At 36.8% G+C, this 17325-nt stretch overlaps 1 protein-coding gene across 6 annotated transcripts in view; it reads left to right on the top strand.

The window, feature by feature from the left end:
• CDADC1 (cytidine and dCMP deaminase domain containing 1) overlaps positions 1-17325 on the top strand; it is a 65347-nt gene that overhangs the window by 16203 nt on the left and 31819 nt on the right. For 5 of the 6 annotated variants that reach the window (XR_447599.4, XM_007105281.4, XM_007105280.4 and 2 more), the window contains exons 5-9: positions 312-881; positions 6494-6543; positions 9500-9669; positions 11371-11560; positions 15823-15883. Coding sequence is in view for 5 of the 6 variants with exons in the window: in XM_007105281.4 (XP_007105343.2) it covers positions 312-881; positions 6494-6543; positions 9500-9669; positions 11371-11560; positions 15823-15883 (1041 nt within the window). In the remaining variant the exon portion in view is untranslated. Of the gene's footprint in view, positions 1-311; positions 882-6493; positions 6544-9499; positions 9670-11370; positions 11561-12050; positions 12282-15822; positions 15884-17325 lie in introns of those variants that run through there. The other variant, XM_055089664.1, reaches the window with a different exon arrangement.

Genomic DNA, 17325 nt, shown 5'->3' with positions numbered 1-17325 from the left:
AATCTTTATAGGCACTGTAATTTGGGTTTTATATGATTTTCATGTCACAAAACAGTTTTCTTTTGATTTTCCAACTATTTAAAACTGCGAAATCCATTGTTGACCTGCAAGCTGTATAAAAATAGGCAACAGGACGGATTTGGCCTGTGGCCGGAGTTCACCAGCACTTAGGCTATATTACTGGTGACTTGGTAATAGACTTTTATTATATTGGGACCTTTGGACCTACTGCAGTGATATGGTGGATTTATCAAGAAAACCCTTAATTTCAGCATGCATCTGATAACTACCTTTCCTATTTTGTATTTCAGCTGGAGTTAACCGAATTTCATATTGGCCTGCTGATCCAGAAATAAGCTTGCTTACTGAGGCTTCTAGTTCTGAAGATGCAAAGTTAGATGCCAAAGCAGTGGAAAGATTGAAGTCAAACAGTCGGGCCCATGTGTGTGTCTTACTTCAGCCTTTGGTGTGTTACATGGTGCAGTTTGTAGAGGAGACCTCTTACAAATGTGACTTTATTCAAAAAATTTCAAAAACATTGCCGGACACTACCATTGACTTTTATTCTGAATGTAAACAAGAAAGAATAAAAGAATATGAAATGATATTTTTGGTTTCCAGAGAAGAAATGCATAAGCAGATACTGATGACTATAGGTTTGGAGAACCTGTGTGAAAATCCATACTTTAGCAATCTAAGACAAAACATGAAAGACCTTATCCTACTTTTGGCCACAGTAGCTTCCAGTGTGCCCAACTTTAAACACTACGGATTTTATTGTAGCAATACCGAACAGATTAATGAAATTCACAATCAGAGTTTGCCGCAAGAAATTGCAAGGCACTGCATGATTCAGGCCAGGTTATTGGCATATCGAACTGGTGAGTTATACACTTAGTTCATAAATCGGGGCTGCTTGGGTCATATTTGTCTCAGATGTAAAGTGGTGTTCATTTCATCTATGGTAGCGTTTATTGACTCTTAGATACTAAGGTTTTGTTGGTCATACAAATAAAGAGAAGTTAGTGAGACCCTTGAGTAGACAACTCTTAGAGTAGTTTTAGGATTTCTTGTGGCCTATATTGGGTGCTACATTTATAAATCAGGGTCTGATTAGGCCCTTTCTGCTTCTTGCTTTTATCATTTCACAGTTGAATGAGCCCTCCACTAGAGATAGGACAAAAAGAGGGGAGAGAGAACCAGAATTATTCATTTTTTTCTTAACTCTTCAATGTTCTGTAGGTATTCAGTATTTAGTAAAAACTTAAAAAATCTTTAAACTAAAAATATGAATTCAAAATAACGAATAGAATCAAAGTAAAGGAATTTTGTCATATTCTTCCAATTTCTGGTATGTCTTCAATCAGCAAGTGGAGAAATCAGACATTTTTACTCTATTATATTAAGTTGTACCTGAGTAAGTATGTGAAAAAGGAAAATATTACTTGGGAATTTTCTCTTTCATGATAAAAGGTGGTATCTGTATTTCCAATTATAGAACAGTGTTTTTACATCTCAGCAGACATAACATTTTTCCAAGTAGAATCATGATCACTTTTTAAAATGCAACTTTGAAATAAGGCAAAGAAAATGCAGGCAAGAGGAGCAGTAGAGTAAGATTTGGTGAGTAGGCTATGGTAGGAATTTTTAAACTTATCCCAAGAAAGAAGGAGAAGAGAAAATCTTCAGAAAAAGTCCATACAAATGCCACTGGTCTGCAGTATAAGCTCAACAAAGACCACAGGTTGAAGTAATTTCAGTAAAATGGAGGTTTTCAAATGGCAGCATGTTAGAATCACCCTAGAAACTTTTATTAAAAGTTAAGAATGCTCAAATTCTAACCCAGACCTACTAAACCTGGTCCCTAAGGGTATGTCCTAGGCCTGTGAATTTTTAAATTTCTGTAAGGGATTCCAACATTCAGCAGGGTTAATAATCACTTGATTCTCATTAAAGAATTTGATTCTACTATGGATACAAACTACATGATGCCAAACAACTGTATTATGTAAAGGTCTGACTTAATGTAATTATCTTGTATCGTGGGCTATATGTGAGTCTCTGCCAACTCCAGCTTTATAAAGAATTTTTCTCCCAACCATTCTGGAAAGACAGAAACATAAATGGAAACAGCTATACTTCACTAATTCTCATTTGCTAATTAGAATTCAGCAGATTCCAGAGTGAGCGTAAGACGGGAGGTGTGAGTCTGTTTTTTTACTTGATCTCAGGAGCTCCTCTCATAATACCTAATAATACCGTGTATGACTCCACTGTTTAAAGATGCAGTAATGTATAGATATAAATTTGCATATATATTCCTTATTAGATACTCTACTAGTATAGTTATAGTATTGTAAATTTATCTGCTGTTACTGTGCAGAGTTTTGTACTTATGCGCTTGACGGGCGGTTTAAAAGGTTTTTCAAGGTTAATTTTTTTGTCTGTGTATGACTTTCTTGCCTGGAACCCAAATCCTGAATAGAATGCGACTCTTTGTCATGTGCTCCTTTCCACTGTGAGCTCTTCCAGGGGAGAGACCATGTCCTCATCATTGTTTTTTCCTTAGCACAAAAGAAATATTTTTATATACAAAGATAAATGGTCCACAGTCCCCTACCCAAAGCTCTTGAAGCCAGATGAAAAGGAATTCAGAATTTTTCAGATTTTAGAAAAATAATATGTACGTGCTATATGTATGTGTGTCAAGCTGTTTTAAAAAACTTGATACAAGGGATTGCAGATAAGGAACTCTGGACTGATACTCCTCATTGATGATGATAATAAATAACAATTTATTGAGCACCTACTATGTGTCAGGCACAGAGCTAGGTGATTTATATATGTACCTCACTTAACATTGAGGACAATCCAGCAACGTAGATATCCCCTTGACTTAGTGTGTTTCTAATAACTCAAACTTTAAATTTTACGCTGTTCAGCTCACATAACTTTATTTCACTCTAATAGGTGAAGAAATCATTCCGTTAAACTATTTCATTTAAAAATATACATGTGATTAAAAAGAATGCCAAAACTTCTAACAGAGTTCTAAAACTAATTGAAAGTAGGTAATTAATACTTGATTTTTGAATGATGAGTAAATAGGATCCACAGAGGTGTCATTAAAAGTATGTTTCTAAGCTACTTTGAGGGTAGCAAAAAAGTGACAAAATTTGTTTAGACTCTAGGGGAAAAAACAGAGATAGGAGGGCATCACATCTTACCTACCTGGTTTAAGTGTGAGTTTTGATTTCTTTTTATGTCCTGTTTCCCATTAGACTAGGCGTTTTCCAAAGCTGACGAATTATGCCTTCCTTCTGAACCACAACGCTGATGATGAAAGTAGGTTGGAGTAGCCAAGAAAGTTAACTGTTTCAAATCATAACTCAGCGGTTCTCAACTTTTAGTTGCCTACGATCAGAGGTGATGCTCATGAGAAGTACAGATTCCTGAGTCTGCCGCCTCCCTTGGAGGGGTTGATTCATAGAATTTCCATGGGAGCCAGGAGTCTGCCTTTGTAACAAGCATCCAATCATTCTGATGCAGTTGGTTTGTGAACCACACTTGGACAAACCCTGACATGACCACAGTATTGGGAGCTAAAATAACCATGCCTGTGTTCCAGAACCGTAGGATAAAGAGTCCTCTGACTTTCAGTGACCAAAGAGTCTCAGGAATTTGGCTCAGGGATTTTAAGTTGACCTTTCCTTCAAGGGTATACAGAGAAAATCCTGTGAATGACCAGATCCTAGGGAGCAATTTACAGACATGAAAGTTTTTTGAGAAACTTTACATAAAAATTACTGATGTGAAAATATTTTGGAGAAATTACCTCATCTGTCATCCAACCTTGGGGGCTGGGTGAAATCTACTCATCGTATATGGATGAAATTTTATTCTGATTTCAAAAGACATGTAGTAAAGAATATTTTCTGGTGAAACTAACCTTAGCTAAGCAGTAGAGCTTTATTTATTTTTGGCTGCGTTGGGTCTTTGTTGCTGCGCGCAGGCTTTCTCTAGTTGCGGTGAGTGGGGTTATACTCTTCCTTGCGGTGCGCGGGCTGCTCATGGCGGTGGCTTCTCTTGTTGCGGAGCACGGGCTCTAGGTGCGCGGGCTGCAGTAGTTGTGGCATGTGGGCTCAGTAGTTGTGGCGCACAGGTTTAGTTGCTCTGCGCCATGTGGGATCTTCCCAGACCAGGGCTCGAACCCCTATGCCCTGCATTGGCAGGTAGATTCTTAACCACTGTGCCACCAAGGAAGTCCCTGAGCTTAGTTTAAAAAATCACATTTTTTTTCCTCCTGACAAGATTTAGGCTGTCCCTAGACTGAAACAGAAAAAGTGGCTCCGGGACTAAAAAATAATAATATGAAAAATACTTAGTGTCAATGGTAGGAAAAGTAGACTCTTGATATGAAGAGTTTCTATTTGAGTTTTTCATTTTCTGTTTCAGATTTATGCATGTATTAAGTACAATTTTACTTAAAGGTTTTCATTTATAATATAAACGAAATATAATCTTAGGTTTTTAACTTCTACTTACCTTAGAAAGGAGCATAAAGCCATAATTATATTCTTTTCCCTTCATGTTATATTCTGACAATCTTGGAAGGAACAAAACTCTGTTTACCCCAAAATTCCTTTCCTGACAGTCTCCACTCTATAAAGTATGTTTCTCCCATACACTGTTCCTCAGCATCCTGCTCCTTTCCTTCATAGCCCAGCACAGCATCTAGGTTCTTAGATGTTTCCTTGTTACCATCTTCCTTCTCCATCGGACCATAAGCTTCGTGAGTATAGGCACTCAGGTATTCAGTAAAGGGGAACCTTTGTTACAAAATTCTTCACATTGGAGGGAGGCAAGCCGGTTGGGTGTGGAGGGCTAAATTTTAGTCACTTAATTTCTTTGCCTGTTTTCTCATCTAGAAAAGGAAATTTTGTCTACCTTTAGGATAAAAATGAGATAATGGATACCAAGTGCTTAAAATAAATTATAAAAATGCTTTGTGGTATAATTTTGAAAACCCAAGCTTGCTTGACCTGAAGATGGGGAATTTCATTATAGTATCATAACTTTCTTAAAAAGTTAACTTGGGCTTCCCTGGTGGCACAGTGGTTGAGAGTCCGCCTGCCAATGCAGGGGACACGGGTTCGTGCCCCGGTCCGGGAAGATCCCACATGCCGCGGAGCGACTAAGCCCGTGAGCCATGGCCGCTGAGCCTGCGCGTCCGGAGCCTGTGCTCCGTAACGGAAGGGGCCACCACAGTGAGAGGCCCGTGTACCGCAAAAAAAAAAAAATTAACTTTATCAGGCATCCTAGTTTTTCATGCATAGGTAGAATAATGTTTTTTTGTACTTTTACTAGAAAAGTATTTAAATATGTTATTATTGGAAGGATTAACTTTTAGGAAATTGTGGGGTGAAGCCACAGTTTTTCGTTTAATCCTCATCAATATGAAAATGCCTGAGAGCAAGTTCACAGATAATTTTCACTTTCTCTGTGTAAATGTACCTACTTAACTATATTGGTCTCTTATTAAGATTTTGATAAATACTATGGTTTTTATAATTTGTGTATAATTGTCTTAGAAATTTTAAACTCACCCTTAGTAGTAGTAGAAAGAAAAAGTCAGTTCTTAATATTTAGAACTTCTATTTTGGTTTTGTATTTTCTGTTTAAGGTTAATAGTTTTAAGAAATACAGCCTTTCTTGTTGCAAAGTAAATAGGTTGGTTCTGCAGGGAAATTGTAATCTTATATTTGTGACTTCTGGCACTTGATTTAGAAATGCGCATCATGTCACTAACTTGGCATTCTTTTCCCCTCAAGGTAAACTGTGAAGGTCAGGGAAAGGACATCATTTTATTTAAATCAAAATTCCTTTCATGTACCTTCCAGCAAAAAAAAAATATATGTGTGTGTGTGTATATATATATATGAAAGCCCATAAAGATTTATGTTTGTATTATGAGTTTGAAATTTTTTCATAGCAAGAAGTTTCATGAAATGTATTTTCCATGATTAGAGTGCAAAAAATGCTAGGAAAAGACAGATTTGATTGTTGTGAATGGTTATTACACTAAATCCATTAGTTCAGAAACTTCTTTCTTAATTGATTTCATCGTCTATTAGAAATAGTCATTTAAAAACTGACTTGTTGGTAGAAATTCAATAAAGTTACACTCAGTTCTGGTTACAGCTTTGAAGTCACCTGAGTGCGGGCACTGCCATTGTGTTATCTCTGCATATAGATCATGTGAGATTGGGTTAGTAGTGACACTGTCTATAGTTAGTTCGTACCTAGCTCCCATATATTCTATGCTTGACAATATTTATTTTCATACTTTTTCCATAATTAGGTTGTCAAGGATTGCTGCTACATTTATGAAGTATATTTCAATAAATACATGTTTATTATTTTTAGAAAAAATGTATTTCTGAAACTAACAAATCATTGATTTTTACTGAGTTACATGCCATGTATCTTTCAGAGGATCATAAAACAGGAGTTGGAGCAGTCATCTGGGCAGAAGGAAAATCTGTAAGTATGAAAATAATTCTTTATAAACATTTAAACTTGATTTTGTTTAAATATATTTCGATCTTAAGTACATGACATTTTGTTGACCCCTGGGGATTAATATTTCTTATTGGTGTATTTATTAAGTTTTATAAACATTTGCGTATTCTCTCAACAGTTTATTATATAGATTTATTCATTTAGCGAACATTTATTAAACACCTTCCACAGGGTAGGCTCTGTGCCACAGTGAACAATGGGGAGTTAAGGATCACATAGTCCACCCTTCATAGCCTTATATAGTCTAGTGATGGAGACAGAGGTGAAAGAGAGACTGGTATATAACTGTATTTATAACCTGATACCGTGAGAGCACAGAGGAGGCACCTTTACTCCGCTTGGAGAAATGAGTAAAATACTCTTAGGGGAGGTCAGGTGCTATTAGTCTTGAAGAATGAGTAGGAGTTCATCAGGCAGAGCAAGTTAGTTGGACTAGAAGGGTGACATGCAGAGGTAGGGCGTGAGAATGTGGGGAAATGCAAGTGATTTGGCATGTTGAAGCCCAGGGTCCTGTGTCTAGCAGAGTAGCAAAAAATTGGGCTGCACCATGAAGAACTCTGTATACCACACAGAGTTTAGACTTTATGCATCAGACAGTGGGATACGCTAGCACAGTGCTAACTGACAGAAATAAAAGGCAAGCCACATACGTGATTTAAATTTTTTTAGGAGCCACATTAAAAAAATAAAAAGAAACAGGTGAATTAATTTTAAGAATATATTTTACTTGGGACTTCCCTGGCGGTCCAGTGGTGACCACTCCGTGCATCCACTGCACGCGGCACGGGTTCAATCCCTGGTTGGGGAACTAAGTTCCCAGGTGCCACGCGGCACAGCCAAAAAATATATATATATTTTTTTTACTTAATCATCTGTCCAGAAATATTATCATTTCAACCTGTAACCAATATAAAAATATTGGTTAATGTTTTTAATAAAATATTTTGCATTTGGGGGGAGTATTGAGTCTTCACAATCCTGTATGTATTTTATACTTATAGTACCTCTCAGTTTGCACTGACCGCATGGGGCTACTGGCTACTATATTGGACAGAGCAATCCAAGAATATTTTCAGTGGGAAAATGATTTGATTAGATTTGCATGTAAAAAATGAAGTGGGGCTAGACAGGAAATAGGGAGATTAATAAAAAGAGATGAGGAGGACTTGGAATTATGTGGATGGGTTGGGAGGGCATGGAACCAAGAGATAACTTCGTAACTATGAGGACGACTAAAAGATGAGTAGGGGGGCCTAAGTGTCCTTCAACAGACTTTATAGCAAGTAATTTGACTATTTGCCTGGATATGTCATGAGCCCCTCAAGTTCAACCTAGCCAGTACATTCAGTGTCTTCCCGGCTAACCTATTGCTTCACTAGTGGTCACCATCCCATTCCCCATTCCACTCAAACAATCAATCACTAGATGCTGTGAATTCCACCTTCAGACTATCTCTTGACTCTTATTTCTTCTCAAATTGTTAGCACCTATTAGAATAGGTTCCTCTGCCAGAAACTCCCATAGTATTCTGTACAACGCAGTGGTGATGCTCATCACAGTTAAATTTACATGTCCAGTTTCTTATCGTCTCCAGATCAGAAGGTTCATGAGGGCTGGGATTCTCTGTCACATTTACCAGTGTATTCCCAGAACCTAGCACAGGGCCTGGCCTATTGTTGGAACTCTCCCTTGGATTTATATAAATGCTCAGCAGCCTTTTGGTTTAACACCTGATTCTGAACTACTTCATGGAGAATTTAGGTTTCCAGTTATATTATCTAGAGTGTAGGCAGCATGGTAAAGTGAAAGGACATGGGTTTGGAGTCAAGCAACCCATCCTTGAGTTCTGGCTATATTGCTTACCAGCTTTGTGACTTTGGACAAGTTATTTAATCTCTCTTGGCCTCAGTTTCCTTATCTATACAATGGGAATAGTAATAGTACTACTGTCTAGGATGTTGTGAGGATTAATTAAATAACACATATAAAAGTGAGCATGATGTTTAACCTTTAGTGAATGCTCAAGGATAATTTATTATTAATGAGATAATATTTTATTTGTAAGCTTCTGTCGGCTCATCATAACAATGATTTTTATCAAGCTGCTATAGTACTGAGTCTGTTGAAACTATCACATGGGTAACTATGTATAATATCTTGAAATTTAGTGAGGTTTATAGCATATTCCAAACTATTATAAACAGTTCTGATTTATAAAATATTTTACTTTTATAGTTGATAAAACATTCATATTAACACTAATATGCCACTGACCAGGAGAAATAAAAAAGCCACTTAAGTAGGAAGTTCTATTACATACACACACACACACACACACAAACACAGTAGAGGCTCAGTAAACATGAAAATTAAAGGAAAGTGCATTATTTTCCAACTATATACACTAGCACATTTTTAGCCCAAAACAGAAATTGTCTGTTCAAAATATTTTTAGGATTTCTGACTTGCTAACCAGTAGCACAACACAGAGCATATAGAAATTAACAATAATTTATTGAGTACCTGCTGTGTATGGAACCCTGTAATAGGTCTACTTTAAGGGGTAGAAAGGAGGTATAAAACATGGTTTCTGTTCTCTAGGATCTTATAACCTATTCAGGGAGAGGTGTCTGAATCAAGTGAAACAGTTTGTGAATTAAGCTAGTGTTTAATTAACAGCTAAAACAAAGGACTGCCTTGAGATTATATACTAGAGATGATCAGGCTGCTTGAAATTTAACTTTGACAAGACCACACTGTGGAAGGAAAATCTAATATTGTATTTTTCTGATGGCTCAGTTTATCATGGAAAAGTGAATTCATTATAAGAAGTATGATACTAGGCTTTAAAGATACAATGTAAGATGCCTGTTCAGAATGTTGAAAACAGCTTTGTTGGTTTGCTTACTTTTCATAGAGAAGTTGTGATGGAACAGGAGCAATGTACTTCATAGGATGTGGTTATAATGCTTTTCCTGTTGGATCTGAGTATGCTGACTTCCCGCACATGGATGACAAACAGAAAGACAGAGAAATAAGGAAATTCAGATACATTGTACACGCAGAACAGAATGCCTTGACGTTTAGGTATGAAATTTGTTTGCATGTATTTTCTATAAAATGTAGCAAGGGTTAGTTAAAATTAGTTTTCTTTTAGCTGTAATTTATTGCCTTTTTAAAAATTCCAAGAAATATTCTTTTCAGAAGTATAACTTTGGTCATACTTGGTCTTTGCCACCTGACCTGAGGCCATTGTCAGGGATCCTGCAGGCCTTCAAATTTATTGAGCAAGTCTTTTTTTCCTTTCTTCCTTCTCTCTCCGGTATAAAACTGCTTGAAGTTTGTCCTTAGGGTTTTGCATATTTCTGCATGATATGATCAACTTTGTTTTCTAAATGTAGAGCACATATATTTATATTTATGAATATATAGATTTTATTATGAACCAAATTGCTTTAACATAGTTTTTGTTAGAGATTATAACTGGCATTACCTCCTTCTAATGTTAATTTAGATCATTTCCACAAACATTTCTTAGCATTTACCATTAAGTGGGTGATCTTAGGGGATTTAAATCTGCGTTAAGTCATGGTTTCTGTCCTTGAGGAGCTTATAACACAGTATGGGATATAAGACTGTATTCAACCTAACATGGTCAGTTGTGTGGGAAAGGCCAACACAAAGTGGGTGGAAATTCAGGGGTTGCTACAGATGGAGGGGGAGTGAGAGGGAAAGGCTTTATGGAGAAACTGGCATTTGAGCTGTGCTTTAAAGGTTTGGTAGGATTATGGCCATTGGAGATGCTTACTTGAAGGGAAACCATTCTTGCTTCAGGCATAGCAGTGGGCTAGAAGTAGGAAAATGCTTGTGTGTTTAGGAACACAGATGTTCCACTTAGGCTGCACCATGGAGCACATGGGATCGGTTGGGACTGACAAGAGAGGACTTTGAGTTTAGACTTCATTTGGTAGGTAGTGGAGAAATTGAACGACATTGACAGAGCCACACTGATTACTTAGGTTGCAGGCATATTGTTTGAACAGACTAGATGCATATAATTCTGCTGCCCTAGTACAGGGGAACAGAATGAGAATGTGAACTAAGGACATGGATGCAGAAGGCTGGTGGTGGGGAGTGTAAGACTGAGAGCAGTGTAAACCATAGAACCCAGAAGTACAACTCCTGTATCCTCAGATGAAGCATTCCTTAGTCCTAAACTACCCCTGGCATGTAAAATTTCACCAAACTCCTCTGTTTTTTTTTTCCTTGTGCTCTTCATTACAGATTACTTGCTTCATTTTGTCAAATCCAAATGCTTGTTAAATAAAATTATCCTGTGTTAGGGAAGGGAGTAAGGGAACTATAACTCAAAACAGAACTCTAATATTAATTTATCAATTTAGTGAGCATTTATTAAATATCTGTTAGTTACCAGATAAGAGGTAGACCTTTTGGCTACCATGATGACTTAATGTCTAATCACACATGGTACATTCTTAGGGAGGGTGTTAGTTCTAGCCCCTAATTCTGGCATTATAAAGAGTTTCTTACTTAGAAAGCATTGTTTTCTCTCTCTCTTTCTCTCTCTCTGTTTTCATTTCCTTTGTAATGTAATACTGAAAATCTTGCCATTGACTAATTCAGCAAGAATAAGGCTTGATCATTATTGTGTATAATGTTGTAAAGCTGTTCCTAAAGCAGCTCCATTTTATGTTTAAAGATTTTTCTAAAACATAACTTACCCTTTTAGAAACTATCTTCCTAATATTTTATATGTATTTTTTGTAGATGTCAAGAGATAAAACCAGAAGAAAGAAGTATGATTTTTGTGACAAAGTGCCCGTGTGATGAATGTGTACCTTTAATTAAAGGTGCGGGCATAAAACAAATCTATGCAGGGGATGTAGATGTTGGAAAAAAGAAGGCAGACATCTCTTACATGAGATTTGGGGAACTTGAAGGTGTTAGCAAATTTACAGTAAGTAGATACACATTTTTTCAAATATACTTTTTATTATATTGTTAGGTACTCTGCTGCATATTTTAAATTAGTGATTCTTACCCTTTTAAAGAGTTATCATTGAGTTTATTTTTATGTGCAAGCACTTGCTTAACTACAAATGTTCAGCTTAGGATCTGCTTTATGAATATAGATCTCTATCGAGAGTTGTGCATTGACCTTACAGATCTTGAATTAGTTAGTCCTTTGGTGCCATCTGGTGGCTAACAAAAGAAAATCCTTGACCCACCTCTTCCCTTACCCTTCTTTCTGGATTGAAGTGGTAAACAGAGGTGAAAGTAGTTTAAGATTACCCAAAAGAAGGGGACACACACACACACACACACACACACACACACGTGCATTTCTCTCGAGAAAAATCAGGAAAAAATTAGAAGAATTTAATATTTGATATTTCCGGGGGCTTCCCTGGTGGCGCAGTGGTTGAGAATCTGCCTGCCTAATGCAGGGGACACGGGTTCGAGCCCTGGTCTGGGAGGATCCCACATGCTGCGGAGCAGCTAGGCCCGTGAGCCACAACTACTGAGCCTGCGCGTCTGGAACGTGTGCTCCGCAACAAGAGAGGCCACGACAGTGAGAGGCCCGCGCACCACGATGAAGAGTGGCCCCCGCTCGCCGCAACTAGAGAATGCCCACGCACAGAAACGAAGATCCAACACAGCCAAAAATAAATAAATAAATAAAATTTAATATTTGACATTTCCAAAAAAGTGCTGAGGTGGTTTGTGGAAAACTCAGAACTTTAATTCTTTGTGCTTTTTTACTACTTTGGTTTCTAAAAAACTTTTTGGTTTTTTTTTTTTGGTGGTACACGGGCCTCTCACTGTTGTGGCCTCTCCCGTTGCGGAGCACAGGCTCCGGACGCACAGGCTCAGTGGCCATGGCTCACGGGCCCAGCCGCTCCGCGGCATGTGGGATCTTCCCGGACCGGGGCACGAACCCGTATCCCCTGCATCGGCAGGCGGACTCTCAACCACCGCGCCACCAGGGAAGCCCAAACTTTTTGTTTTTAGAAATAATCTCAAGCATATAGAAAAGTTACAAAAATACTACAAAGAATGGTTTATAAAAAACTTTTTAGAAATAATCTCAAGCATACAGGAATTACAAAAATACTACAAATAATTTTTTTTTCCAGAACATTTGAGAGTTAAGTTGTTGCTATGATGCCAGATCACTCTCAGATACTTTCTTGTATATTTCCTCAAACAGTATATTATCCTGCATAACAATACAACCACAAAACTCAGGAAATTATCATTGATATGTTGCTACGATTTAATCCACAGAGTCCAATCAGGGTTTACCAGTTGTCCCAATAAAGTTCTATATAGCAAAAGGATCCTGTCCAGAATCATATGTTGCTTCGATAATTCTGGCTTTTTTTAAAAAAAAATATTTATTTATTTATTTATTTGGTTGCACCGGGTCTTAGTTGTAGCTCGCTGGTTCCTTAGTTGCAGCACATGGGCTCCTTAGTTGCAGCTCGCCAGCTCCTTAGTTGTGGCATGTGAACTCTTAGTTGTGGCATGCATGCGGGATCTATTTCCCTGACCAGGGATCGAACCTGGCCCCCTGCATTGGGAGCATGGAGTCTTATCCACTGCGCCACCAGGGAAGTCCCATAATTCTGGCATTTAATATAACATTTATATACGGTAGTTTGCAGTGGGTACAAAAGGCATATAATAGAACTGTTGATAAATTTCAACTTTACTTTTCTGTTTGAATCCAAGTGCCTGGAACATATAAGGCACCTACAAAATACTTACTAAACCATATATGTATTTAAAAATTTATTTTAAAATTAATGTAACAACACACTGTTTAGTTTCCTAGTTTATGTGTGTATGAAGAATCATAAATTTTTATCCTTTTTATTTTTGTCATATATTTTTGTTTTTTATTTCCAGTTGTCTTATTTAAAAGACATGATTTTAAAAAGAAAAGGGGGGCACTGAAAGAAGGGAGAGATGGGACAGATGCCTCTTTTGTAAAACTAAACATGTTTGTATCCATCTAATCAAAAGGGAAATCACCAGTTCTGTATTTTTGTTTTCTGTTCCTTCATTCCTCCTGAAGATTGGGAAGAAATAATTATCTTTATAAAGTGTAAGTGACCTAGCTCTTCAGGGCTGTGAGTGCTGGGTTAAGCGAATTCTGAAATATCTTGCTTACTGATGGATTTTAGTAGCTTTTCCACCGTAAAGAGAATGAAGAGATCAGAAGAATGTAAGACAGGGCAAGAGAAGCAGGAAGAGACAGGAAGACAAAGGGAGTGAAGGCCCCTCGGGCAGAGATGGGATTCAGAAATACCTGTTGGGCCAAGACCCACCCAGGAGTGCCCTCATTCAGGTACACCTGGTCTCTCTGTACTCTTTCCAGTGAAGATTAGCTCTCCACCCTCTCATCCTTTCCCTCATCAGGCCTGGCTTGCAATATTATGTCAATGATTTAAACTACTTGGTTAGCTAAGTGCCTAGTTTTGTAAATACCAGTAACTAACACAAACTAGTATTTGTTCCAAATTGGAATTTTTATAATGATTATATTGCTTTTAGACTGTCAAAAGTAGTATGAGTACCAGTAAATTTCATTTTTTGAAATATTAAACCAATTGAAATTAATTTTGTTTGAAAATTTTTTTCTTTTCTCTTTGAGGTGTTACCATATGCCTTGAGATAAGAGGTTCTGTTCTGTGGGGTTGTTGCAGACTAGGCTAGGGCTGGGCAACAGTATTTCCAAGAATATATTTTACCTGTGTAAACACAAGTCCATTTACTGAGAAACTATTTTTTTTCTGTTTAATACATGTGACTTTTTCTTTATTAGGTTATATTACTTTTTTTTAAATTGTGAAAGTAAAGTATGCTCATTATAGAGGAAATAGAAAAAAGAACAGATATATAGAGGAAAATTAAAAAAGAACAGATATCATCTCACAGCTCATAGATACCACTGTTAACATGTTGCTGTATTTTCTGTGTCATTGAAAATTCTTCAGAAATAATTTTTAATGATTACACAGTATTGCAACCTATGGACATAACTTATTTAACCATTCCCTTTTTGTTGGACACCTAGATTGCTTCTAAGTTTTCACAGTTAGACATAATCTTTTTATGATGATCCTTAAATGTAAATTCAAGGTTATTAGTTTTTATTTTGCCCAAAGTAATACATTTTAGTGGTTTGACATGTTTTGAACATGCCTTTTTTTTTTTTTTAATTTCACATATATCTTCCCATTGCTTGGAAATCCTCCTTTTTCCTGCTGCTAATCCTAACCATCCCATTTCTATAGGTGACCAACCAGTTCTAGATGTCTTCCCTTTCCAAGGACTTTTTTATATGTGGTAAAATGTCTGTCTTATATCTCTTTCTCCCTCAAGGTCCATGATATTAATTAGTTCATCTGATGAACTAATTGATGCTTCTAGAGGAGGCTCCCAGGAACTATCTACTTAATTGTGTCTTTCTGGAGAGAGTGCCCTAGTGGGGCTTTTTTGGTTAAGTCATTAGTGATTCTGATGATGGGGATTTCTAGGCAAATAAGAAAGGAAGGGTATGCTTTGAGACATTGATTACACTCAGTTTTTCTTATCTGCTGCTCCAGTCTCCACTGTAATACCTGAGAATCTTCATACTTCTTTATTTCTTTCTGAATGATTGAGATGGAAAACTATAATCAGAGGAGATGTGATATGGTATGATATGATACAATAAATAGTATGCTACGATAAAAATAATAGTATATATTATATTACTATATTAAAAGGCAAGATAGTCTTTGTCCTATTTTCATTCTTTCTATCTAGGCCTTCTCTAGCTATTATAAGATTCTGTAGGACCTGGAGCTAGAATATGAAGTGGTGGAAATTCTATAGTATTGGGCATGGGCAGACCCAGGTTCTGGTGCTACTGCTGTCTTTAGTCAGTATGTAACCTTGGGCAAGTCACTACGCTTCTCTGGTCTTCCACTTCCTTACCTGTAAAACAAAGGTAAAGGAGGATTTTTACACTTCCTTCTCTAAGAATATTGATTCTCATTCCAGAAGTCATATCATTCAGGGTCATTCAGAGTTGTTATTAGGGCTTGGCTGGTACGACACACTAACTCTTTTTTCTTATATTGTTTTAAGCTGTTTTGATATTTGAAAGCACAATGCTGAAATGCTATTTCTTAAACATATAAATAAAATGTTTGTGTCCTTTTACAGTGGCAACTGAATCCATCAGGAACTTGTGTTCTTGAGCAAAAGGAGCCTGAAAGCAGAGAGAGTAAGTATTTACAAGTCCTTTATTGAGGTTGACTTTGCTGCTAAGAAGAAAAGAAACATAGTGAATTATAATGATCACGTGTTGGAAATTGCTGTGGTTGGAGATGGAGCATATTCTTTTTGCAGGTTACATTTTTGCCATTCAATTTGTTCACAGACGTTTGTGTATCTACTCTTTGCTAGGTGTCATGGAAACTGCTGATTAATGACTAGTCCTATGGGCTCTGCAGTTTAATACAAATAATCATGTACAAACTGAATTTATAAATTAAATTTACATGAGAAAGTAGATGTCAGTGCTCCTCTATACCAAAACAAAAGCCTCTTGGGCAGTTAGAAAGGAAAAATACATATAATTAATACAGATGGATCTAGGGCCAAATTATGAGGATATGTACATTGTTATTAGAGTAAAGCCACATTAGCTCAGATTGGTCAGAGAGTGGAAATATTCTGGTTATTTGAATAATCTAATTAAGAGTCATCACAGTTACCATAAATGAATTAGTAATCTACAGAGCTTTATTACTTGCATATTAACACAGATATTCTTAATGTAATACAATCTTTGGGAGATCTTGCAATTCCTCAGGCACATAATTTGGAACATTAATTATTATTAACTGTACAATATTATGTTAAAATATTAGCCATGTTATCTTTCTGTTTCGATTCGATTCAAGGTAAGTAGAAGTTTAGTATAATAAGTAAAATTTTCTTGATAATAACAATGATTTGACGACTCTGAAAAATCAGGAAATATAAGTCTTTGTGGGCAGAAGCAAGAAGAACAATCCTGTAGAACAAAAACCACATTCACAGAAAGATAGACAAGATGAAAAGGCAGAGGGCTATGTATCAGATGAAGGAACAAGATAAAAACCCAGAAAAACAACTAAATGAAGTGGAGATAGGCAATCTTCCAGAAAAAGAATACAGAATAATGACAGTGAAGATGATCCAGGACCTGGGAAAAAGAATGGAGGCAAAGATTGAGAGGATGCAAGAAATGTTTAACAAAGATCTAGAAGAATTAAAGAACAAACAAACAGAGATGAACAATACAATAACTGAAATGAAAAATACACTGGAAGGAATCAATGGCAAAAATTAAACACAAAGAAAAATTACTGAAAGCAGCAAGGGAAAAACGACAAATAACATACAAGGGAACTCCCATAAGGTTAACAGCTGATTTCTCAGCAGAAACTCTACAAGCCAGAAGGGAATGGCATGATAAAGTGATGAAAGGGAAGAACCTACAGCCAAGATTACTCTACTCGGCAAGGATCTCATTCAGATTCGATGGAGAAATCAAAAGCTTTACAGACAAGCAAAAGCTAAGAGAATTCAGCACCACCAAACCAGCTCTACAGCAAATGCTAAAGGAACTTCTCTAAGTGGGAAATACAAAAGAAGAAAAGGACCTACAAAAACAAACCC

This window comes from Physeter macrocephalus, chromosome 13, assembly GCF_002837175.3.
Source record: "Physeter macrocephalus isolate SW-GA chromosome 13, ASM283717v5, whole genome shotgun sequence".
Taxonomy (NCBI): Eukaryota; Metazoa; Chordata; class Mammalia; order Artiodactyla; family Physeteridae; genus Physeter; species Physeter macrocephalus.
This window is presented reverse-complemented; position numbering and strand designations above follow the sequence as displayed.